This window comes from Amphiura filiformis, chromosome 8, assembly GCF_039555335.1.
Source record: "Amphiura filiformis chromosome 8, Afil_fr2py, whole genome shotgun sequence".
Lineage (NCBI taxonomy): Eukaryota > Metazoa > Echinodermata > Ophiuroidea > Amphilepidida > Amphiuridae > Amphiura > Amphiura filiformis.
This window is the reverse complement of record NC_092635.1, coordinates 721,795-743,114: the sequence shown is the minus strand read 5'-3', so window position 1 is coordinate 743,114 and position 21,320 is coordinate 721,795. Positions and strand designations below refer to the sequence as shown.

General features: G+C 36.3%; 1 protein-coding gene across 1 annotated transcript in view; it reads right to left on the bottom strand.

Moving 5' to 3' along the window:
* The window catches only part of LOC140158482 (transmembrane 9 superfamily member 3-like), a 28,726-nt gene that overhangs the window by 5,781 nt on the left and 1,625 nt on the right, over nt 1-21,320 (bottom strand). The window contains 10 exon segments of the mRNA XM_072181578.1: nt 825-1,055; nt 3,058-3,196; nt 3,199-3,265; nt 3,831-3,961; nt 4,636-4,730; nt 4,985-5,151; nt 12,990-13,121; nt 13,629-13,867; nt 14,436-14,558; nt 15,494-15,689. Coding sequence (XP_072037679.1) covers nt 825-1,055; nt 3,058-3,196; nt 3,199-3,265; nt 3,831-3,961; nt 4,636-4,730; nt 4,985-5,151; nt 12,990-13,121; nt 13,629-13,867; nt 14,436-14,558; nt 15,494-15,689 — 1,520 coding nt within the window.

The window sequence follows — 21,320 nt, the reverse complement described above, 5'->3', positions numbered from 1 at the left end:
GAATATGGTTAACTTCAACATTTCAGGCCTTGCCGTTTAGATTTTTAAGGCGAGTGGCTAATCACTCGTTAGAATGATGCTGGGCGAGTATTCGAATTTTCACATAATTGGGTACACAGTGGAATCTCATTAAAACGAAGGTGTCAGGGCCAGAGAAATTAGTTCTTTATATCCAAATTTCGTTATATCAGGGTTGTAAAAACAATAAATAACAAAAGAGTTTTGTATCTTGGTTCTGGAAAAATACTTCTTTATTACAGGGTTTTTCTTGTATCCGATTTCGTTATAATGAGGTTTTACTGTATAATCAAGTAGAGCTTCGGGCTTAATATGGTATTTATGTATATAGTTGAAATGTGTGCGCAGATAATTGTGACTTTGCTCGTTTGGAGGCAGCACAAGCTCTATTAAATGATGAATTGGCTGATTTGATGGCTGATGTTAGAAGATTCACAGCGAGTGATATTAAGTGTCTGTGGCGAGTGGAAATCGCTCGCTAGAAATCGAGTTTGGGCGAGCGGTGGCGAGCGAGAGCGATCACTCGCCTCAAACGGCAAGGCCTGCATTTCATGGGATGTGTATACACATTTGACACCTGAATTAAAATACCAACATGTTTGTTCTCTCCTATGTATTTTTAATTTATGGATGCCACATCAAGGATTTTCGTAATAATAAAACATTGATGACATTAACTCAATTGATGATTTCCAAAGACTGGTAGTCACCACCACTACACAATATTTAGAGAAGAGAGGAGACATATCCCCCCTATATCATGGATACACTATTTAAGAATACTGGTAAATATTAAAAACACTTACTTTGTTTTGAAGAAGAAATAATAGAAAGAGTACAAATACACATAGAAGGCAGTGGAGGCCGCTGCTAAAAAGCTTGTCCACTGCCACCGGTAGTCCTCCGCGTTTAGTAGAAAGTATGTACACACGATGGTCACGCATATTGTGACAATTGCAAGAATGATAAAAACTAGAAGCATGAAGCCAAATACATAATATATCTTGTATGCCCAGAATGAGGTGAAGATGAAATACCTGAAAGAGTAAGATAAAATGGGAGTAAATCAGTCAATCAAGAAATTAATGTCAGTTGATGCATCCATTTAGGAAATATAATCAAAGTCAGAAGTTGATCTTTTGATACTGCCGGATTTGGAACTTCTGTATTTGAGTACAAAGCTGTTCTTGTACCTGCCATGGATTGAATAAAACTTAAAAGTGTACTTTTTGTACACCACTTTTGTACACCACTACATAAAATAGCTCTGGAGAACCAGCAAAATGTTTGGTTTACTTTGAGGCCTGTAAATGACCCACTCCTGTGTGTCTAGCTGTACTCAAGTCACAGAGACGGGCATCCTTGCTTGTACTCATGGACCCTTGGTTGTACTCATGGTACACATTTACTCATGATCCATTATCACACACAATTGTGTTTATGATTGAAAACTACCATTACACCATATATCCATATAAGGCCGTGTGTTTTGAACTCGCCACCCTTAGCGTTACATCACAAATATTATGAATTTTTACACCAATCAAGTTTCAAATTAGAATATCTACACAACTATCAACCCTAAACTAGCAAAAGTATACATTTTTGAAAAGCTGAAGGCATAAGCAATTCAAATATACACATTTCAACTCATTGTACAGGGTGACCTTGAAGTTATACAGGGTGGAATAAAAAATTCCAAATAAAAATGGGTCACTTAATGCATTGCTTATTACTAACTTGCAGTTATCAACTGAAAGTAAACAACATTGATTTGGTTAGAGGTTAGGGGGATCCTACTGACTGGGGAAGAAAAAAATCACAGCTGTTTGGTAATCTCAGAATACAGGGTGTCCCAAAATATGTTAAATTTTTTTTATAATTCAACATATTTTGAACTGAAACATTTTACCCCTAACCCATACAGAAAAAGTAAGTCCATATTTAGATTCCTCATCAAATTTCCTCTCAGAAAATGTATACTATGACTATGATAGGATAAGTAATTAAATATTTACAGCAACTTTTAGATTTTGAAGACATCCGCATTGCTTACTACAGTGTTTAATATGAAAACGGGTAGTTTTGTACGTAAAAGTTTGTATTTTATAGACTAAACCAATCATAAAGAGTTCAAAATGATTAAAACAATTAGCATAATTAATAACCTTTCACAAGAGCTCTTAACCATGCCTGTAGCCCATATGGATGCAAAGATATGATCAGTTGATTCAACGTGCACACACAAAATCTATATTTCTCATAGACTTTGTACATACCGCCACCGCCACAACCGCCACCGCCACAACAACCACCTCGGCCATTCTGAACTCAAAAAATTATAACTCCACTATCTTAGCTGATAAACAATTCTCCTTTGGAAGTCTGTTAGGTCACTCATTTAGCTACAAAATGACACCAAACACACTACAATACCTTTTGTTTAAGCAGAGATATAACAATTTGAACGAGTCTCGATTTGGAAAAGCGTAACAAAACCACCATTTTTGGGTGGCGAGTTCAAAACGCGTGGCCATAAGTGGTTTAATTCATTTTTATTATCATACTGTGATACATATTTTTTGTTAAAGCTTTTCACAGTTCTATAGTGTCACAATAAGGGTACATACCACTAAATCAGTTTATGTTGAAAATTTAGTTTTAATAGAACTTGACAAAGTGATCTCTACAAATTTGAAAAGAAAACGCAAATGTTTGCATGTTTACGTCTATCTGCGCAAGAACACAAAGGGTCAAAACATGGTTAACAGTCATCAGATATACATTTTTTTTTTTTTTTTTATCTGATTATTTTAATATTGTTAATTTTCTCATAAAAGTAGAAGGAAAATGCAAGTGATTTTTCAAATATGTGAACTCTTAGAAAGACACTATAAAATGTATACTTCAAAACAAGAGGTAACTTGACTTATGGTCAGAATCATGACCCCTACTTTGCATGCAAAATTTAAAAATTAATTATGTGGTCTGTACCCATAAAAATCTCAGTATTAAATAATTGCGACGTTTAAAACTTACATTTCAATGAAGATAGAGCCAAACGGTAATACACCCCCCAGCATTACAATAACCCCCGGTTCCATAAACCATTTCTTCTCTGGTATTGGTCTAGGGACAGCGTTGACTCTGCATGGGAAATTAGGCTGTCCAGACAGCGCCTCCCAAGAATTGTGCCTACGAGAGTCAGTGGTAAGATGATAAACAGACAGATACTTGAAACTGCAACCTGTAAAAAATCAAGAAGGCAAATTATAATGTTGTAAAAAGTTCTAAGTACTCTTTCTGTGAACAAGGATGATAAATGGAAAAATCATTAAGCCTCGACTTTATACACTGATTTACACATGACGCCATGCAAACAGCTGCTGGAGATACATGGGTAGGTAATGGTTAAAGATTCTTCAGTCAATTCCAAATTCTAAAAAACTCCAATAAATCTTAATCTTATTAATCAAATGTTAAGTCCCATAAAATCAAGATTGATCACATTTTGTGAAAAAGGCTCCTGATATTTGAATATCTACTGGAAGGGTTTCAAAATTTTAGCTTATTTATCAACCAAAACAAGTCAGATTTATATTCAATTGTACATATCCTTTCTATGTGGTTAATTTCATTACAATTTAATGAAAATCACATCAAACCGAATTATAATTTCCGACTTGTGAACAAATACTGCTGTAATGTCCTGAACACAATAACCTGAATTCTTGTTTTGGTTGGATATCACAATGATTATCCTGACATCCACTCGTTTTACTTTCGGTAAATCACTTCAATTTTGAACTTACCATTGTGCCAAATGGGATAGCCCGGGAAGCGTGATAGTAGATGGCAATGAAATTGATGAAGAATGCAGTGCCGCACACTGCTGATGGTACTAAAAAGGCACTCACTAACATTTGTTTAATCCATATTTTACCTGCAGAAGAATATAAAAAAAAACCCCTCAATTATTGCTGTGACTACATTTGGAATTCAATACACATATACATGGGGAAGCAAATCCAAGCTTGAAGTAATTCAATCTAAATTTCAAGAATGTGCAATTATTTTATATCACTGTGCGATTACATTTACTTACTAAACACTTAGGTCCGTATGCACAAAAGAGTTAGACCGGGTCTGAAGTTAGACCTGGTATAAGTGGAATTTAGTCCCAGGAGAAAGGACATTTTCCTTTACATGTGCTTAAGTTATTTTGTGATATTTTTGAACATTGCATTAAAATCTTTAGAATTTGCTAGCTACTCTAGGAAGGAAATAAGAATAAAGGACCATATCGGATGGAACAAAATTGTACTCAGACCAGGTCTAACTTTAGACCCGGTCTAACTTTTTTGTGCATACGGACCTTAGATGTAGGCCTAACAGGTAAGGGGAATGAAGAATTTTTGATCCTACTCCTTGTTGACAGGGTTACCAATTTTACAACCACAGCATATACTACACTTGTTATCAGTAAACTTTAGGACTTGCCAACATTCATGCCACTTAATCGCATAAGGAATAAGAATTTAAAAGATAACACTGGGGTCACACTGTTAACTGAGGGAATTAGAATAGCCAGGCAATTTTGTTTCTGCCATATCTTACCTCCCATTCTGGAATATAAACCACCTCCAAAGTAGCCATTTACAGGTGCTGTGGCCGCATACACAAATATAGCAGTACTCAAGATGGAGCCCCGACTGAAAAAAAAGCACACATGCATGTCATAGTTTGTATTTTCTGTGACTCACAAATTTTGATGCAGATTTCATAATTCGTTAAGAATAAGAGATGGAGAGAGGAGAGGAGAGGAGAAAGAGAGGGGGGGGGGGGAGAGAGAACGCAAGTGAGCACTAGAGATGGAGAGCAAACAAGTAAGAACAAGATTATATAATTAGCTCTGCAGAATTAAAAAGCATTTACAAAACTCTCCTCTAGATGGAGTAATACTTACTCGGTGTACAGATGTCCCCAGATAGAAAACAAGATGACACACATGGATACAACAACAATATGATAACCAGTACCGATGAGAGATGAAAATAAAATTGGATATGATGCTGGTCTGAATACATCACCATGGACTTGCTTCCATCCATACTCATCACCTAGATCTCGTTCCTGTGAAATAAAATGAAAAGAAAACGTCCCAAGATTAACAACAAGACTTGTTTAGGGACAAATTTAGCTGAGTTTTGTTATATTACAACATACAGGTGGGTAGAAGTTACAGTGTCACATTTTTCCACATAAAGGAAAGTTGCATCACATCGAGGAAAAATGTCAAGCCTGCAACCAACCAGTGTAGAAGTGATGCTCTGATGAGCCACAAAAATTTCACGAAAGTGATATCCATCTTGATTGTGCGAATTAGTTAAAATTTACACTAAAATATGCATCACATAGTTTATTGATCACAGGAACAACACAAACAAACAAGGCCACATACAAACATTTGAATTCAAGAACAAATACAATGTAGGTTGGAAAACTTTCAACAATAACTAGGGATAAACTCACTGACAATTTTGAAATGAAAGAGTAACGTATACAAAAATATAAGAGCAACTTAAAACTAAACTTGATCAAATTACTTGACTAATAATTAGAAAGCATTAAAGCAGCATCCAGTGATCTCAGGGTGAGCATTTGCTTGTTTTGTTATTTTCTTATTAATATCTCGCATAGCTTCAAAAACAGTGATTAGTCCTATAGAATATTAAACTTAATTTTGTTCTGTGAGAATGCAATAAGGGAAATGATGTCAAATCCACAATGATACGATTGCTGTATATCCAAGCCATATGAAAATCTTGATGGATCATGTAAGCATACAAGCATGGTCAAGATGATCCAGTAACATGTTATTTGCACGATGTATAAATCTCTTGATGTAAAACAGTATAAAAACCTGAATTTTTGCTTTTTTGGCAACTATCATATTTTGGTTTTCAAAGTACATTTTATTCAACAAATCGCAAGAATGTATCAGTAACAATCTGAGTCTTATGTCTTTATCAGATTGTTTTAAAAATGTATTGCTACTTATATGGTACATACATAAAAAAATTTCCAAATCTGAATTAGTTTTAACTTTTGGGTGTAACAGTAATGTTCTTGAGATCAAGGGCATATCATCTAGTGCAGCTTCAATTGATGGTTTAAATGATACAAATGTAGGATTAAGAGCATGCAGAACAAGAAAGCATCGCTAGCTCTTGGCCAGTGCTTACCAACACAAGTCTGGTACACTCTTTCATCGGTGCACAAAACCTCTGCATTTAGTTACCATACAGAACAATGTACACAAGAACCAAATCAACCCGGCGGGCCCCACGCGGTAGGTAAGTCCCCGAGTGAGTCAGTGAGTGGATGCCATCATCATCCGAGTGAGTGAGGGCACGCACCAGTGAGCAGAGAGTGAACGAAGCAAAGAAAGAGAAAGTGTTCCAACCAGGAGTTACATGCACAAAGACACAGAGGGGATGAGTCTCAACAAATTAGCAAATTAAAAAATTAGTAACTTAAGCTAAAAGATATTCATGAGCACCTTGCATTTTCAATTTAGTAGCAAAAATTCATCCTAATGCCATTGCTCGAGTTGGGATTAATCTTTCCCTAGAGAAGTCCTTTAAAGAGGGCTTCTCAAAAGGACTTCTCTCGAGAAAGATTAAGCCCTACGTATGTTTACCGACCTAAAGTATCAAGTAATTTAAACTCAAATGCTGTTGCTGTTCCCTTTAAATTATGCGGCCAACAGGTTACTAATTAGATAGATTTCCACATTTACAGCATGAGCACAGTATTCTTGTTACAGTTCATTCTAAAATGAACAAGGCACAATTTCAAACAGTACCAACAACTATTTAAGAGGTACATGATTTTGTATTTTAATTAGCATTACACATTTATTGACCAGGTCTTATATTATATATATATTGGTTAAATTTCATACAATTTCATCACATGAATATACCTTACTTTACAGTAGTCTGAACTGCATAAAATGGCATTTTTAATCAAAACTTTCCTCCACTATTCAGTATCTAACAAGTTTTCTTTACAGCTATCAATTTGGCAAAATGTTCAGTTTTATGAAAATAAATTACCTGACTATAGTTGTATAAAAAAAAGCTAAAACCAAAACCTTGGGAATAGACAGTTCCTCCACTATTCAGTATCTAACAAGCAGGGTTAGCGGTGACCTGCTGAGGCCAGGGGTCCAAATTGGCAAATAAAGGGGTCCAGGCATCTAATTCTACACAGACGCACAAAATTAAGGGGTCCAAATCACGGGGACTTGCCAAATCAAGGAGTCCTGGACCCCAAGACCCCTTAAAACGCTACCCCTGCTAACAAGTTTTCTTTACAGCTATCAATTTGGCAAAATGTTCAGTTTTATGAAAATAAATTACCGGACTATAGTTGTATAAAAAAAAAGTTAAAACCAAAACCTTGGGAATAGACAGTTTCATTCCAAAAAGATATCCATGTATGCGAAAGTACAGTTGTTGGCAGAGAATTGTGTGGTCATTGCATATGTTGTAAAGCCATTTTAAGGTATTTGCTTTTAAAGTGTTTGAGCTAACAGAGTGACAATGTGTATGCTGAAAATAGAATTCACAATTGCTAGCATAGTGTGGAATTCTGCGTACATGTGGCTGTGTGTGCAATTAATAATTGGATAAGTGCACAAACTTTATGGTGCAAGCATTACTACTGACCACTTCAGCCAACAATTTGCCTATTCCTGCTGCAGCATTCTACAAGTGACAAAATATTTGAAAGAGTATTTAGCAAGGGTTTGCAGGTAATAACAAATGCACCATTAAGATTTTTAGTGTATGCCAGCATACTACAACTTTTCATTATCATATTGTTGTTTGTTATTTTTTAAATTATAGCATTCAAAAGTCACAAGTTTGTTTACAATTTTTGGAGAACAGTACCTATAATGGCGTAAAACATTATAGTCGTCTAACATCAGTATTATTCTTGGAGAACAGTACCTATAATAGCGTAAAACATTATAGTCGTCTAACATCAGTATTATTTTCACATTCAGATATTGTTTTCACAAGCATCTGTTTCTAGGTAGTAGGGATCTATTTTAAACTTGCTCTCAAAACAAAAACAAACAAATCCTACATGTGTACGAACCAAAATCTCAAACAAATCTTAAGAACAAAATATCAAACAAATCTGAAACAGTGTGCCATGTTTTTGTAGGTGACATTACCCAGGCTTCTTTACCAAAATCTACACATTTGAAAAGTCATTAAGTTCTAATAGATTTATAAACAGAGGGCCAGCTTTTATTCACAGTTACTGACTGAACATGTTCCCAAGTGTGTGGGAATATGTCAGTAGGAAACAGGAAAACCAACCAAGCAGGCAGCAGTTTGTTATTACAGACAGGAACCTTCAATTTCTTACACAAAATCATTCAACACATTCAGTTCAACTAACAAACATACAACACAGTCGTATGTCTGGTAAGATCTTGTTCTTCAGCTTTCCTTCACCTTTGAATACGAAATAAAAGGTTTATGGAATGATTTGGGTCAACATGATTAGTGACTATCTGTGTGTGATTAATGAATCCAATGATCTATTTTGATTTTAACCCTAACCGTAGGTCGCATGTCATAAGTTGGGTACATGCAAAAAGGGTGGAGGGATTACATTTTTCGGAAAATTGCGTTACAAATTTGATTGGCTTTCCGTAACCCCATAGCCTACAGCAGTGGTTGATACCTCATTTTAAGCCTAATTTTATAATCTTTCAGTCTACTGAAGCATATAATTATACATTATTCAATAAAAAAATCACATCAGTTGAAACGAAAAATGCCAGGGGTGGAGGAGCAGGCGGATGTGGAGCAGGCGGATGCGGGAGTGTGCAATATAGGGCCTATGTGAAAATTCACATGTCAGCATGTCAAAACTACTGGTTACTTTTTTCAAATCTTGTGAGGGTATGATGTATTGACAGCTTTGAATGTTGAATTTGTACAACTAAAACAATTACTGACTACTTAAGGTGGTACTACACCCCCTGATAAATTTTTTGACTAATTTTGCATTTTTCTCAAAAAGTAACTACACACTGGTAACAAAAGTTATGTATATTATAGGGGTAAGGACTCCATGCAATTACTTCACTGAAATTTCAGTGATTCAAGACAAGGGGTTCATTATATATGTTAAGAAATGAGGTACATTCTAGCAGTACCTCTTTTCTTATCATAAATAACATACCGCTTATCTTGAGTCACTGGAATTCAAGTGTAGTAACTGGATTTCTTACCCCTATAATATACATAACTTTTGTTACCAGTGTGTTATTATTTTTTGAGAAAAATGCAAAAATAGTCACAAATTTATCAACAGGCGTAGCGCCACCTTAAAGGGTTATATGTTCCATTTTTGTAATTTTTGATGAAATCCTAGTTGAATTTTAGTATTTTTAGCAACATGCTAATGTACATTTCTCTTCTTGATATTCATTTCCTCAATAATAGAATAACCGTCCTCGCTAATTACTCGTAAAAGGTCATTGACCTTCACAATGTAATTAACATACGCATACAATTATTTTAAATAGTTCATTTGAAGCATTAATGTATTGAGAACATATCCTCCAAATCTGATGACATTCTTGCATAAAATAAAAATTTACAGTCATTTATGTAATTGAGGTCCGATTTGAGAAAAATGCATTTGAAAATTGAGATTTACATAGACGCCTGTGTATTAATTAATTAGTAATTAAGCATTATCTCATAAATTAAGCATGTGTTATGATTTAAAATGGTGTTAATTATTAGAGGTTGTCAATATATACAACATATCAAAAAATACATTTTTTGTCATTTTTGACCATGTAATGGAAATTGTACCCAACTTATGACATGCGACCCGTACTAAACACCAAAAAACCTCAATTCAGAAAGCGTAGGCACAAGCAGGTATCCCACATGATGCTATTGCGTCATCATGTGAACAGTCATATGGGCACGGAAAGCTTGGCCAGGCAAGCTACTCCCCTTGGCAATGCAGGCCAGTGCACGGGCGTGGCACACGCAGGGTCGGAACTTCAAAACCGCACCCGAGAAAAAAAGTTTTCTCGTCTTTCTTTCTTTCCTCCTTTATTAACCCTTACAGCGAGGGCGTAAGGGTTAATAACCTCCTTAATAATTCCTCCTATATGTTTACCTTAACCCTAACCGTACTAAACACCAAAAAACCTCAATTCAGAACGCGTAGGCACAAGCAGGTATCCCACGTGATGCTATTGCGTCATCATGCGAACAGTCATATGGGCACAGAAAGCTTGACCGGGCAAGCTACTCCCCCGTGGCAAGGCAGGCCAGTGCACGGGCGTGGCACCCGCAGGGTCGGGGGTTCGAAACCGCACCCGAGGAAAAAAGTTTTCTCTTGAAAAGTGATTTTTCTTAGATCAATTTTGTTTATATGCTTTTGAAGTTTGTTCTGCCTTTCTGGACAGGGTTGCTTGATTTAAATCACTTACATTTTTTACCATTTTTGATCAATATAAGTTCATTTCTTTCTTAGAATGACGGTTTTATTTCATACCGAATGCTCTACAACTTTTGGGTACAATTTGAATACCTCTATGATGTTATTTTATCTATTGCTAAAAATTCATCTTCAAGGTGCAGTATTCCACCGGTTTTTTCCACGATTTTCCCAAATTTTTCTTTGAAATTTCACATGTAAAAACACATTTTGATTTTTTGCAAATACCTGATAGGATAGCACCATTATGTCTAACATTCCGCTGGTCTCTTGACTTTATCATGGGGTATACCAGTTCTTGGAAAGTTGGAATCAATACAACCAAAAAAATCTGATTTTTAAATAGAAAAAAATCAGCAACCCTGTTTCTTGAATACCTAAACAGCAAAAGGTCATTGAACAAGTCTTCACACAAGACTGATATATAAATTACTTTTAATAGAATCATTGGTACTGTGTTGTTGGGCACATACTATCCCTCCATTTGTACTTTTGCACTCTAGAGAGAGAAAAATGGGATCCTACTGGCTGGAGTATGACAATTAACATTACCTATTTCCCACCTTAGTTAGGGGGAAAATAAATCAATAAATGGAAATAATAAAGGGGAAATGTAAGATAAATTTCTAACTACATAGACCTAAACACTGAACCATTTTCCCTCAAACTCAGAGAGAGCAGAAAAGGTATGATAAATAATGTAGTATGATAACATCCACTTAAAAAGAATTGTGCTTCCTTATGTTTACACTAGACCAACACAGGAACAATGACTTCACTGACAGCCTTGGTAATAATATGACTTCACAACAAGCATCTATTTCAGCAAATAATCCCTTGTAACAGAAACCCTGATATTTGCTTGGTTAGTCAAAGCAATAATATCATATGCTGCCACATGCTTATTTTTTTTTATAGACACATAACTACTGTATAGGATAACATCTCAGAGTTGACCTGTCATAATTTTATAATAAAAAAACGACTTGCAGAATTGTGCTCCGATTTGGCCATGTTAAACGTGTACAGAGTTTTAAATGGAACCCTTTAGTGTGCATTCACAGCCCTTACCTCGCCAACATGTTAGAATGGTTTAGATTGTACACAACTTCACCATCCTATAATTACAGACTAGTTTGCGTATGACGTCCTGTCAACCTAACCAAAAATGCCTTACTGCGCAGGTCAGCAACTAATCACGTCACACCTTTGCCCTGCCCAAACTAGTCTTTTTAATTCGGTCTTCAATTATAATGATTAACATTTTACTTTCATGACTTGGTCATGAAAAGTGACAAGTGGGAGCTATTGTAGATTTGACCTGGTAGTACATATCAAGATAAAATAATTAATTTGAGTCAACATTTTGGTTGAACTGTCTATTTACTATGCATACATTCCAATACTTGCTGAATTTATGAATTCAAATTTAATGCAAAGCATCATGATCCCTGCTAGTTCCGTGTCTGTTACAAAATGCGCACTCCATTCATGAAGATGTTTTGGATTAAGCAGATGTTGCGATTCACTTTGACAATAAAATATTGTGCCCATCCATAAGTTGTGTTGTTTTTATTTTTTATTTTTGTATTTCCTCAAAAATCAGTTGTTAGAAAGAATTTAAAAGGGCAGTAAACCTAGGCATGTGTGAACAAGGGTGCCAAGGCTATTACAGTCTTTTAAGGGGGTACTACACCCCTCGATAAATTTGTGTCTATTTTTGCATTTTTTCCAAAAACTAATAACACACTGGTAACAAAATTAATGTATATTATAGGGGCAAGGAATGCAATTACTACACTGGAATTTCAGTGACCCAAGATAAGCGGTTCGTTATTTATGATAAGAAATAAGGTACCGCTAAGATGTACCTCATTTCCTATCATATATTGAACCGCTTGTCTTGAGTCACTGAAATTTCAGTGTAATAATTGGATTCCTTGCCCCAATAATATACATAACTTTTTTTACCAGTGTGTTATTATTTGTTGAGAAAAATGCAAAAATAGTCAAAAATTTACCACAGGGGTGTAGTACCCCCTTAAATGCCTTGAATCCAGCCTTGAAATACACACCAAACTTTTGCCCTTAGGTAATTTGCCTAGGTGAATTTGGTTGTTTCAAAGGCTGCTACAAATTACTTACTTATTTTACTGATTGCATGCTATGGAATTATTTTAATGAGATACAGGCAAAATCAATACTTCAAGGACAAACCTATTGGACTGATGTACGCAAGCAAGTAATGGCCACACACAGATTCATATCAAAATGAAACATGATTTTTTGAAGTAAATGTGTAGTGGGTAAATCATAATCATACATTTTGCTGACAAAGAATGAGACAAACACTTGCATGTTTTTAGTTGGAAAGAGACATGCAAACAAATAAACAAACAATAAATGATATTACTGACCATATCATCTAGATCATCATCTTTGCTGTAACGGGCGTAATCTTTACGGAGTGTCCTCATCAGAATCATGGATACTAGACCCACCAAGAAGATAACCATCATAAAAGAATTGAAGATGGAGAACCAGTGAATCTGAAAAAAAAAAAATCAGAGGTAAAAACCTTTTAGGAAATGTTCATATGGAAAAACAGTGCTTTTTTTTTTTTTTTTTTATATCAGAGGCAAATACCTTTTAGGAAATGTTCATATGCTTGAGTATGCAATGCACACTAAGTTTACATTTTTATGCAACACAATCAGTAACCATCAGGTGACAAAATGACCAACAAAATACATATTGGTAGTAACTTGGCAATATCAAAGCTTGTAACAAAGCTGTAAAATGCCTATGCCTTAATGAGCGACAATATTTCTGGGGTCGTGCATTACATTAGGGGGCATAAAGTTCAGGTACATCGTTGACAGTACAGTGAAATATTGCCATCATGATATAACATCGCAATAATATTGTAGCCAACGATGTACCCGCAACCGGCATTGTACTTCCTACACAGGGGACTGCGCCCAATCCCCTAAACTGCTCTACCTTTCGAGGGATAACCTCTTAGATAAACTCAATTATTATTCTACAATACTTACTCTATGTTGAAAGAAGTTTGGATCCAGATACTTGTCAAATCTCTTCTTGTAGGGCACATTGGATTTTTTCCATTGCACTGTGTATGTGAATGGGATCTTGATTCCTTTCTCTAATTTCACTTTGACCTCACTAGTCAGGTTGACATCTACAATCTGGTTATTGTTAAAACCTATGTCTAGTTTCTTGTGTGTCCAGATGTAATAATCTTGTCCTGTTTCATCTATTTCACCAACAATACCTGCAATGTAACATTTCAATATTTATAGTTAATTGAAGTTCCCTTTCAAACACTTTGGTAACTATTTCTTTTGGGGTATGGTCCTGTATGGTATGAGCACGAACACCCCCCCCCCAATACAGCAGTGACAACAAAACAAATGCACTGAACATTTCTGTTACTTCTTTGATCAGTCACACTTCAGTAACTATTTCTTTTGGAGTATGGAATGAACACAGACACCCCTCCCCCAATGCAGCAGCAATAATCCACATTTTCACCTAATAGGCTACTAAACTTTACAAAGGGACTTTGATCAGTCACCACTGGAAAGCCAAGAACAGTGCATCTTTCCCTTGCTTTTCTTTCCCTTGTTATTACCTATAAATAAATCAAGTACTCTTCAATCTGCTGTGACTAATACTTCAGATTATCAAATTAATTTTTGGACGTGGACAAACTGTAGATGGCAGTCAGTGTTGTCAAAAAACCCTGAATATAGCAAATGCCATTAATTATCTTCAAAAGTTATTACCGATAAGCTTTCCACTCATCCTGGTGGTGTGACTTGTCCAATCACCCTACTCACCCCATATTGGTAGATCATCAATGTACATCTGATACCAATAGTGATTTTTTACAGCATACAAGAATGCCCTGTAGCTGTCTTCTGTCAATTCTACCTCACAATATTTAGTCTGAGCTGCATCAACTACAGAGAAAAGAAACACAAATCAGAAATTTATGTCAAGTTATTTTACAAGACGTGTCATTTAAAGGAGTATTTCGTGATTGTAGCATCCTCTTTTTATGACATTTTTCAGTAGATATCCACGAAAAAATCCCAAATTTCAGTTGATTCTGATTTTGCGAGTTATGCATGATTATGCGTATTACACTGCTCCATATAGTAATTTCGTTCCGGTATACCAGAACATAATTCAAATTTGACAATTTTTTGCTAAATGAAATAATCTGCAAGAAATTTTTTGTACATAAACATTATGTAGCCCGAGGTTTCCAGTGGTATAAAATTTTTTTTGGGAGAAAAGTGGGGGGATGAGGCTGTGGATCACGAAATGCCCTTTTAAATGAGATTCATAACAACCTCGTATAATCGTATTACACCATATGTGCGTCCCAATCAAACTGTTCGTTAGATGATACGGACACTGGCGCTGAGGTTCTTGATATCCATCAATGACCTCAGTATGTGATGTAGCGAGGAATTACGCTGTACAATGATGTCCGTGTGTGCACATCCTTTGCACCGGAACACTTAACACGCTCGCAACTACCATATTTGCACATGGTGTGATTTTGCACTGCTAGAATTGGTAAATCCCTTTCAACCTGTTAGATTTTTAAAAGGGCTAAATATGTTGTGATTAAAATTGTTTATTTCAACAAATTTTAGATAATAATATCTTAAAATTTGGTTGTGTGGTGAGTTAAAAATGACGATTATGAATTCGTTTAATAACTTTGTATCAACGTTTCTTAAACGGTACGTTTTCCTGGGAAAATGTCCAGTATGACTGTAAAATATTATACTCCATCATGTGCCTTCACTGGATGACTCCTTAAAGAACACACATGAGCACCAATAATTAGGTTGAATTTCGGCAGTAAGCAGCATTGACTTACTTTTAAAATCAATATCAAGGCCACTGAATTCTAGTTCAGTGCCTTGTAAAGCCTCTCCTATAGTCTCATGGTAGTGACTGATGGTGGTTTTGTCACCTCGACAAAATGGCAGGGAAAAGTAACCATACGTTTCTTGTCTGTTGTGATATGGCCCTACTGTGTTCATCCATAGTACTACCTCTTCTTTATCTTCATACTGCAAGAAAAACATAGTTGTTAGTTTTATCAGTCTTTAAATTCATAAATGAAAATTTTGTGAGCATCATCACAAATTAATGGATTGTATGTTGGCAGAGCTGGTTTTGAGATATGAAAAGATTTCCCAACTCATTTATTGATTTGTTATTCCCTTGTGAACAACCAATAGGAAGGAATAAAATAGCGCGGTATCCAAAACCCTTATTCTAACTTAAGGTGAATTTGTATGCTTGCCAAGCCCCACCAATATCTCAAAAAGTGAAAATGCCATAACCCAGCAAGGTATTGAGATGGATAATGTACCGGTGCCATTGTTTTGGTATTTATGTCTAGTTTGAAATGAGACCAGTTTTACTCCAAGCTAAGTTAATTTGTTGCAAGTGTGCTGCATTCTGTGTCATGGGTTCTAGGCTTTTCCTGTACGTTACTGTGTTAAGTATTCATTTATGCTCCGAAGGTCATATATCTTGAAGGAATTACCCCACTGCTGTAAAAGTTAACATTTTTTGGATGGAAATTTGATGAGGAATTCAAATGGTTTAATAATAATTATTATTATTTAAAAAGAGCTAACTAATAATTCTAACTATAATAAGTTTTTTGTGTGGGGCATGGAGGAAAAAAGTTTATGGTGATTATGTAAATAAGAGAGAAACAAAATAGTATACTTTTTGAACAAAAATTCAACTTTTCCACCCTATATGACGTTTGTGGCACCCTGTATATTGACCAATTGTTTGTATACATGTGTGTATTCCTGGTACCGTAGATTGGGGTGAATAGGGACGCAGGGGTCAATAGGGACAAAAATGAGAAAAGTTTTTGAAATCTCATTTTTTCACATTTGGTTAACACATTTTTTTTCTTCCACATATTGAAAGAGCAATCAAATAGTGTTTAGAAAATGGTTCAGCAGATGTTAAAGAATAAATTTAGGATACAGGGTGTCCAAAATAAAATTATCTAAAAAAAGTTCTAAAAAATGGGGTGGTCAAAACTTTCCTGCTCCCACAGCCACTATTTTAGAAAATGAGCTGGAAATTCACCAGGACCTAGCCTGTTAGGTCTTACAACTTTCTCTAAAAGATTATTTAGTAATTCTGACAGGAATTTTTATAACAATTTTTTAAATATTTTTCAGGAAAAAGTCACCTAATACGGGGTGAATAGGGACACCCTTGCTACAAACCACCCTTACCCCACCACACCCTACATTGTACACTACCACCCTACCCTACTCCACCCTTACCCCAATACCCCCATGAACCTACCCCACCACCTTAACCCTACCACCACCACCCTTAAATCACTATACCACACCCTGACCCCACTAGCCTCATTAAACCTACCATCTCCACCGCCCTACCCCACTACCACACCACCCTACCCCGGCTACCACCCTCATCCACCCCTAATACTATCATGCCACTGCCAGAACTCACTACCCCACACCCTACCCCAGCACTCCACCATCCTACCCCACCCATCTACCCCAGCACCCTATCCCCTGCCCCACCACCTTATCCACTGCTCCACCACCATCATCCTATCCACTACCTCTACCACCATGATACCTTTTCTTATACCCCACCACCCTGATTCCACTACCCCAACATCCTACCTTACCCACCTACTTTCCTACCACCCAGAACCCTACCCCAGCCACCCTTACCCCACCACTCCTCTTCTTGTACTGACGAGCCTGATCAACGTTGTCAAGAAATCCGATTTTAATCAGTTATGATGGTATGAATTACCTTGACATGTTTCTATTGTTTTTTAAAACTCACTTGGTGTCCCTTTTCCCTCCATGTGGGGGTACAAATGCAAGTCCACTCCTTCAAAGTTGTACTTTCCTTATCAAAACCAGTGCTGTCCATATTGACCCCGAAGTCGGGGGTCAATAGGGACACCAAAATTTTATTAAAAAAATATATACCCCCCACATATATTCAATTTTTTATAATGGTGGATTAAAGGCATCATGGGTGGACATAATATATGCCCTCAAAAGTTTAGCTCATGGGGCAACAGGAAAAAAACTACAATCTAGAGAGTGCCAAAACTGTCCCTATTCACCCCAATCTACGGTACTCGAAGTCGGGGGTCAATAGGGACACCAAAATTTTATTAAAAAAATATATACCCCCCACATATATTCAATTTTTTATAATGGTGGATTAAAGGCATCATGGGTGGACATAATATATGCCCTCAAAAGTTTAGCTCATGGGGCAACAGGAAAAAAACTACAATCTAGAGAGTGCCAAAACTGTCCCTATTCACCCCAATCTACGGTACTCGAAGCTTTACAGTGATAATTTTATAGGATTTTGATGAACAGTTTATGAATTAGATCAGTGCAAGTACAAAAACATGTAAATTTGTTCAATTTTTTAGTGTGTAACACATTTGGCCCCCAATTCATGGCGCACGACCCTAAGTAAATTACTCCCATGCAGATTGCAGGTTTTGCCAACTCAGGGAATTTTGAACCCACCCAAAAGATGAGATCAATGTAGATCAATTACGGTACCTCAACTTTGTGAGTATAGACTAGTACAGTGGGATGAAAATCATCAGTGCATGCCCAAACCCTGGTACAATGGGATTAAAATCATCAGTGCATGCCCAAAATGTCCTTGAGAGAGTTCCTCAGCTACATCCTCAGAGCCCAAAATGAGCCCACATATTGTGATGTTTCTCATTTGTGGAATAGATGTTAATAGAGGGAACTGTAACTCGGTATGCCGAGTTACAGTTACTGGAACTAACGGAACACCCATCATCGAATGTGTGTCATCAGCCCTCAGACACACACATACAGGCTTGCTCGAGAACTCTAGCCAAGAATTTGCTCACCGATAGCTTCACATTCTAGGCTAGAGACCTTTGCATTCAAAATCTAGTCGGATTCGCTGAGGCATGACACAGTGTACAGCAATGGAAGGTCAGAAGTAAACACAGCCGATCACGACAAGCGATTGCATCAAAAATGTTGCTAAAATTACACTTCAGCAAAATTTTAGACTACAGGTCCAAAATACGCAAATCTTGCTCAAAAGATACAGTTGACTCATCGAAATAACTTTCATTCAAATTTCAACATTAACAGAATAAATAACCTCCGGTGTAAAAAATTGCACCGCTGTCCGACTGAAAAACCATAGTAAAGTACTCTATAGCCAAAATATTAAATTCTCGATCATGAGAGCCAGGCCTCCAAAAACCGCGGGAACGGCGTTCCCAGAAAGGTCACAGAGGTCACAGAAAAAAAATTGCAAAAAAAAAAAAAAAATTTTTTTTTTGTTTTTATTCTTTTTTTTTTCCAAAGTTTTCGGCGACCTTGGAGAACCACTGGACCTATTACGAAACTTCAGGATCATTCACAGTTAATTTTAAAAAAGGAAAAAAAATCAGAAAAAATTACGAAAAAATTAGAATTTGTTATCCTGTATGCCGTATTGTTTGTAATAAACGCCCCGGGGGCGTTGCATTTTTCCAAAAGGGGGGCGTTTATTGGAAGTGAATTGTCAGTGAAAAAAGCTTTAAAATCGTGTTCAATTTCCCGATGGTGCTCCTATTAAAAGGAGGGATTTACGACTATACATGATGGCGGCGCCCACGGAAAATGATATTTTCGTGGGAAATACAACAAAATTACACCTGTAAGTGCATGGAATTAGTGAAATTCTACCATAATTAGGCAATGAAATGCATGGGAGTTGAGTCATAATAGGTTTTGTCCATTCAATTTAGCGATCGTGACTGACATGACTGATGCAAGTTTTAAGCTTACCTACACGATATGTCATGGAAATGTTCGCATTTTGGTCAATTTTTCACAGAAAAATTGGAGGGGGCGTTTATTAGAGGGGGAGCGTTTATTACAAACAATACGGTATATGCAAACCATTAACTAATGTTTATTTCTTCATCTATCACATATTATAGATGCATTGGTTTTCCATGCATTTAAACACAATGGTTTGCATATTAAGGATAACAAACTGTAATTTTTTCGTAATTTTTTTCCATTTTTTTTTTCAAATTATCTGTGAATAATCCTAACCCTTCAGAATAGGTCCAGTGGTTCTTCAAAGTTGCAAAATACTTCTAAAAAAAATGTTTAAAAAAAAAAAAAATTGTTTTGAGTTTTGACAGTAATACTTTGAAATTTTAAGTTGTGTTTTTTTGTGAAAAAGGATGTAAATTTTTATAGAAAACTGTTCCAAAATAATGCTCAGATTGCACGAGAGAGCATCTAAACCCTGAGAGCTTCCTGGACCCCGCCGTTAGGATTTCGCCAAGGCTCATGATGTCGCTTCTGCATACATAGGCCTATTACAGTTATTTCACAGAAAATTTTCAGCACTTGTCATTAAGTTCCCAGACAGCAGAAAATTTTCTGGAGGCCTGATGAGAGCCAACTTGGGTACGCAGTTATTTGCGCCGAGCGTACTACGCAATTACCGGCACTTACGGCGCAAACACAGCTTTTGAGAATTGACCAATCACACAGTCGTTGCTAGGCAAGGTCAAGGTTCGGTCATGCAGGTCGCGAGATCGTATTATTCTATGAAAAGTACGCTGACGCAGAAGGTGCATCCTCTCATGATCGAGAAATTGTTATTTTGGCTATAGCATCGAATGCGTAACTATCGTGTGCAAATTCGAAGTTAGAGTTCTCGAGCAAATACAGGCATAGAGTTCTGCAGTAGCATGTTTTGTTGACATTTTGTGCAATGTTTACATCCATGACAGTTCTAATACCATCATCAGACAACTCATAATACAAAGGATATCTATTGGCAATTTTAATGTTATGCAATCAAGTTTACAACACTATCACTCTTACAATGTCAATGAGCAGAAAGTTACTGAGTCACGCAATTCAAGTGCCAATATTGATTACCTGAACTATGCAAATGACCAGATATAACCTTTCTCATTTTCATGTTATTTTGCAATAACAAAACCATGTTTTCCTTGATTTTGGTATGAAATTGAGCAAATGGAATTAATTGTCATGTCAATTTGGAGTTATTAGGGGCAACTAAAACTGATATGAGGTAAGTTTTATATATATGTTTGGAATCTGTATTGCCTATTCAGTGAAGGAAATATTGCCATGTAAACAAACCATCCCTTGGCCAATATGGACATGGTGTACATGTACAGCTATAGATTCAGTACACTGTTTTCCATGGGTGACTGTAGGAACCCATTAGACTGCCTAACTGGCCTGTATCTCGTTTCGGCCAAAGAACGTCTGTAATACATACCCGTTTTTAATGACTTTGCAACAATGTTTCTATTGTCAGCAATAACAGCTTGCATTCACACTTTTGAGTTTATATGGTGAATTTTCGTACACATCATAAATAAGTGAAATCAGAATATCCTGAAAGGAATTTAGGTAACTAATTCAACGACACTGACCTCGCAACAGCTAATGTTTTCATGTAAACATGGCGTCATTAGACATTTTAGCCTACGTTTAGTATCCTACTATCGGATCGTTGAAGCAACGAAACCTCAATCCCGGCCTCATTCACGAATTCACTCACCTTCCTACACCACCAGTTGAAATAAAACTCGAAACATCCTGTGTTATTCCTCAAAACTA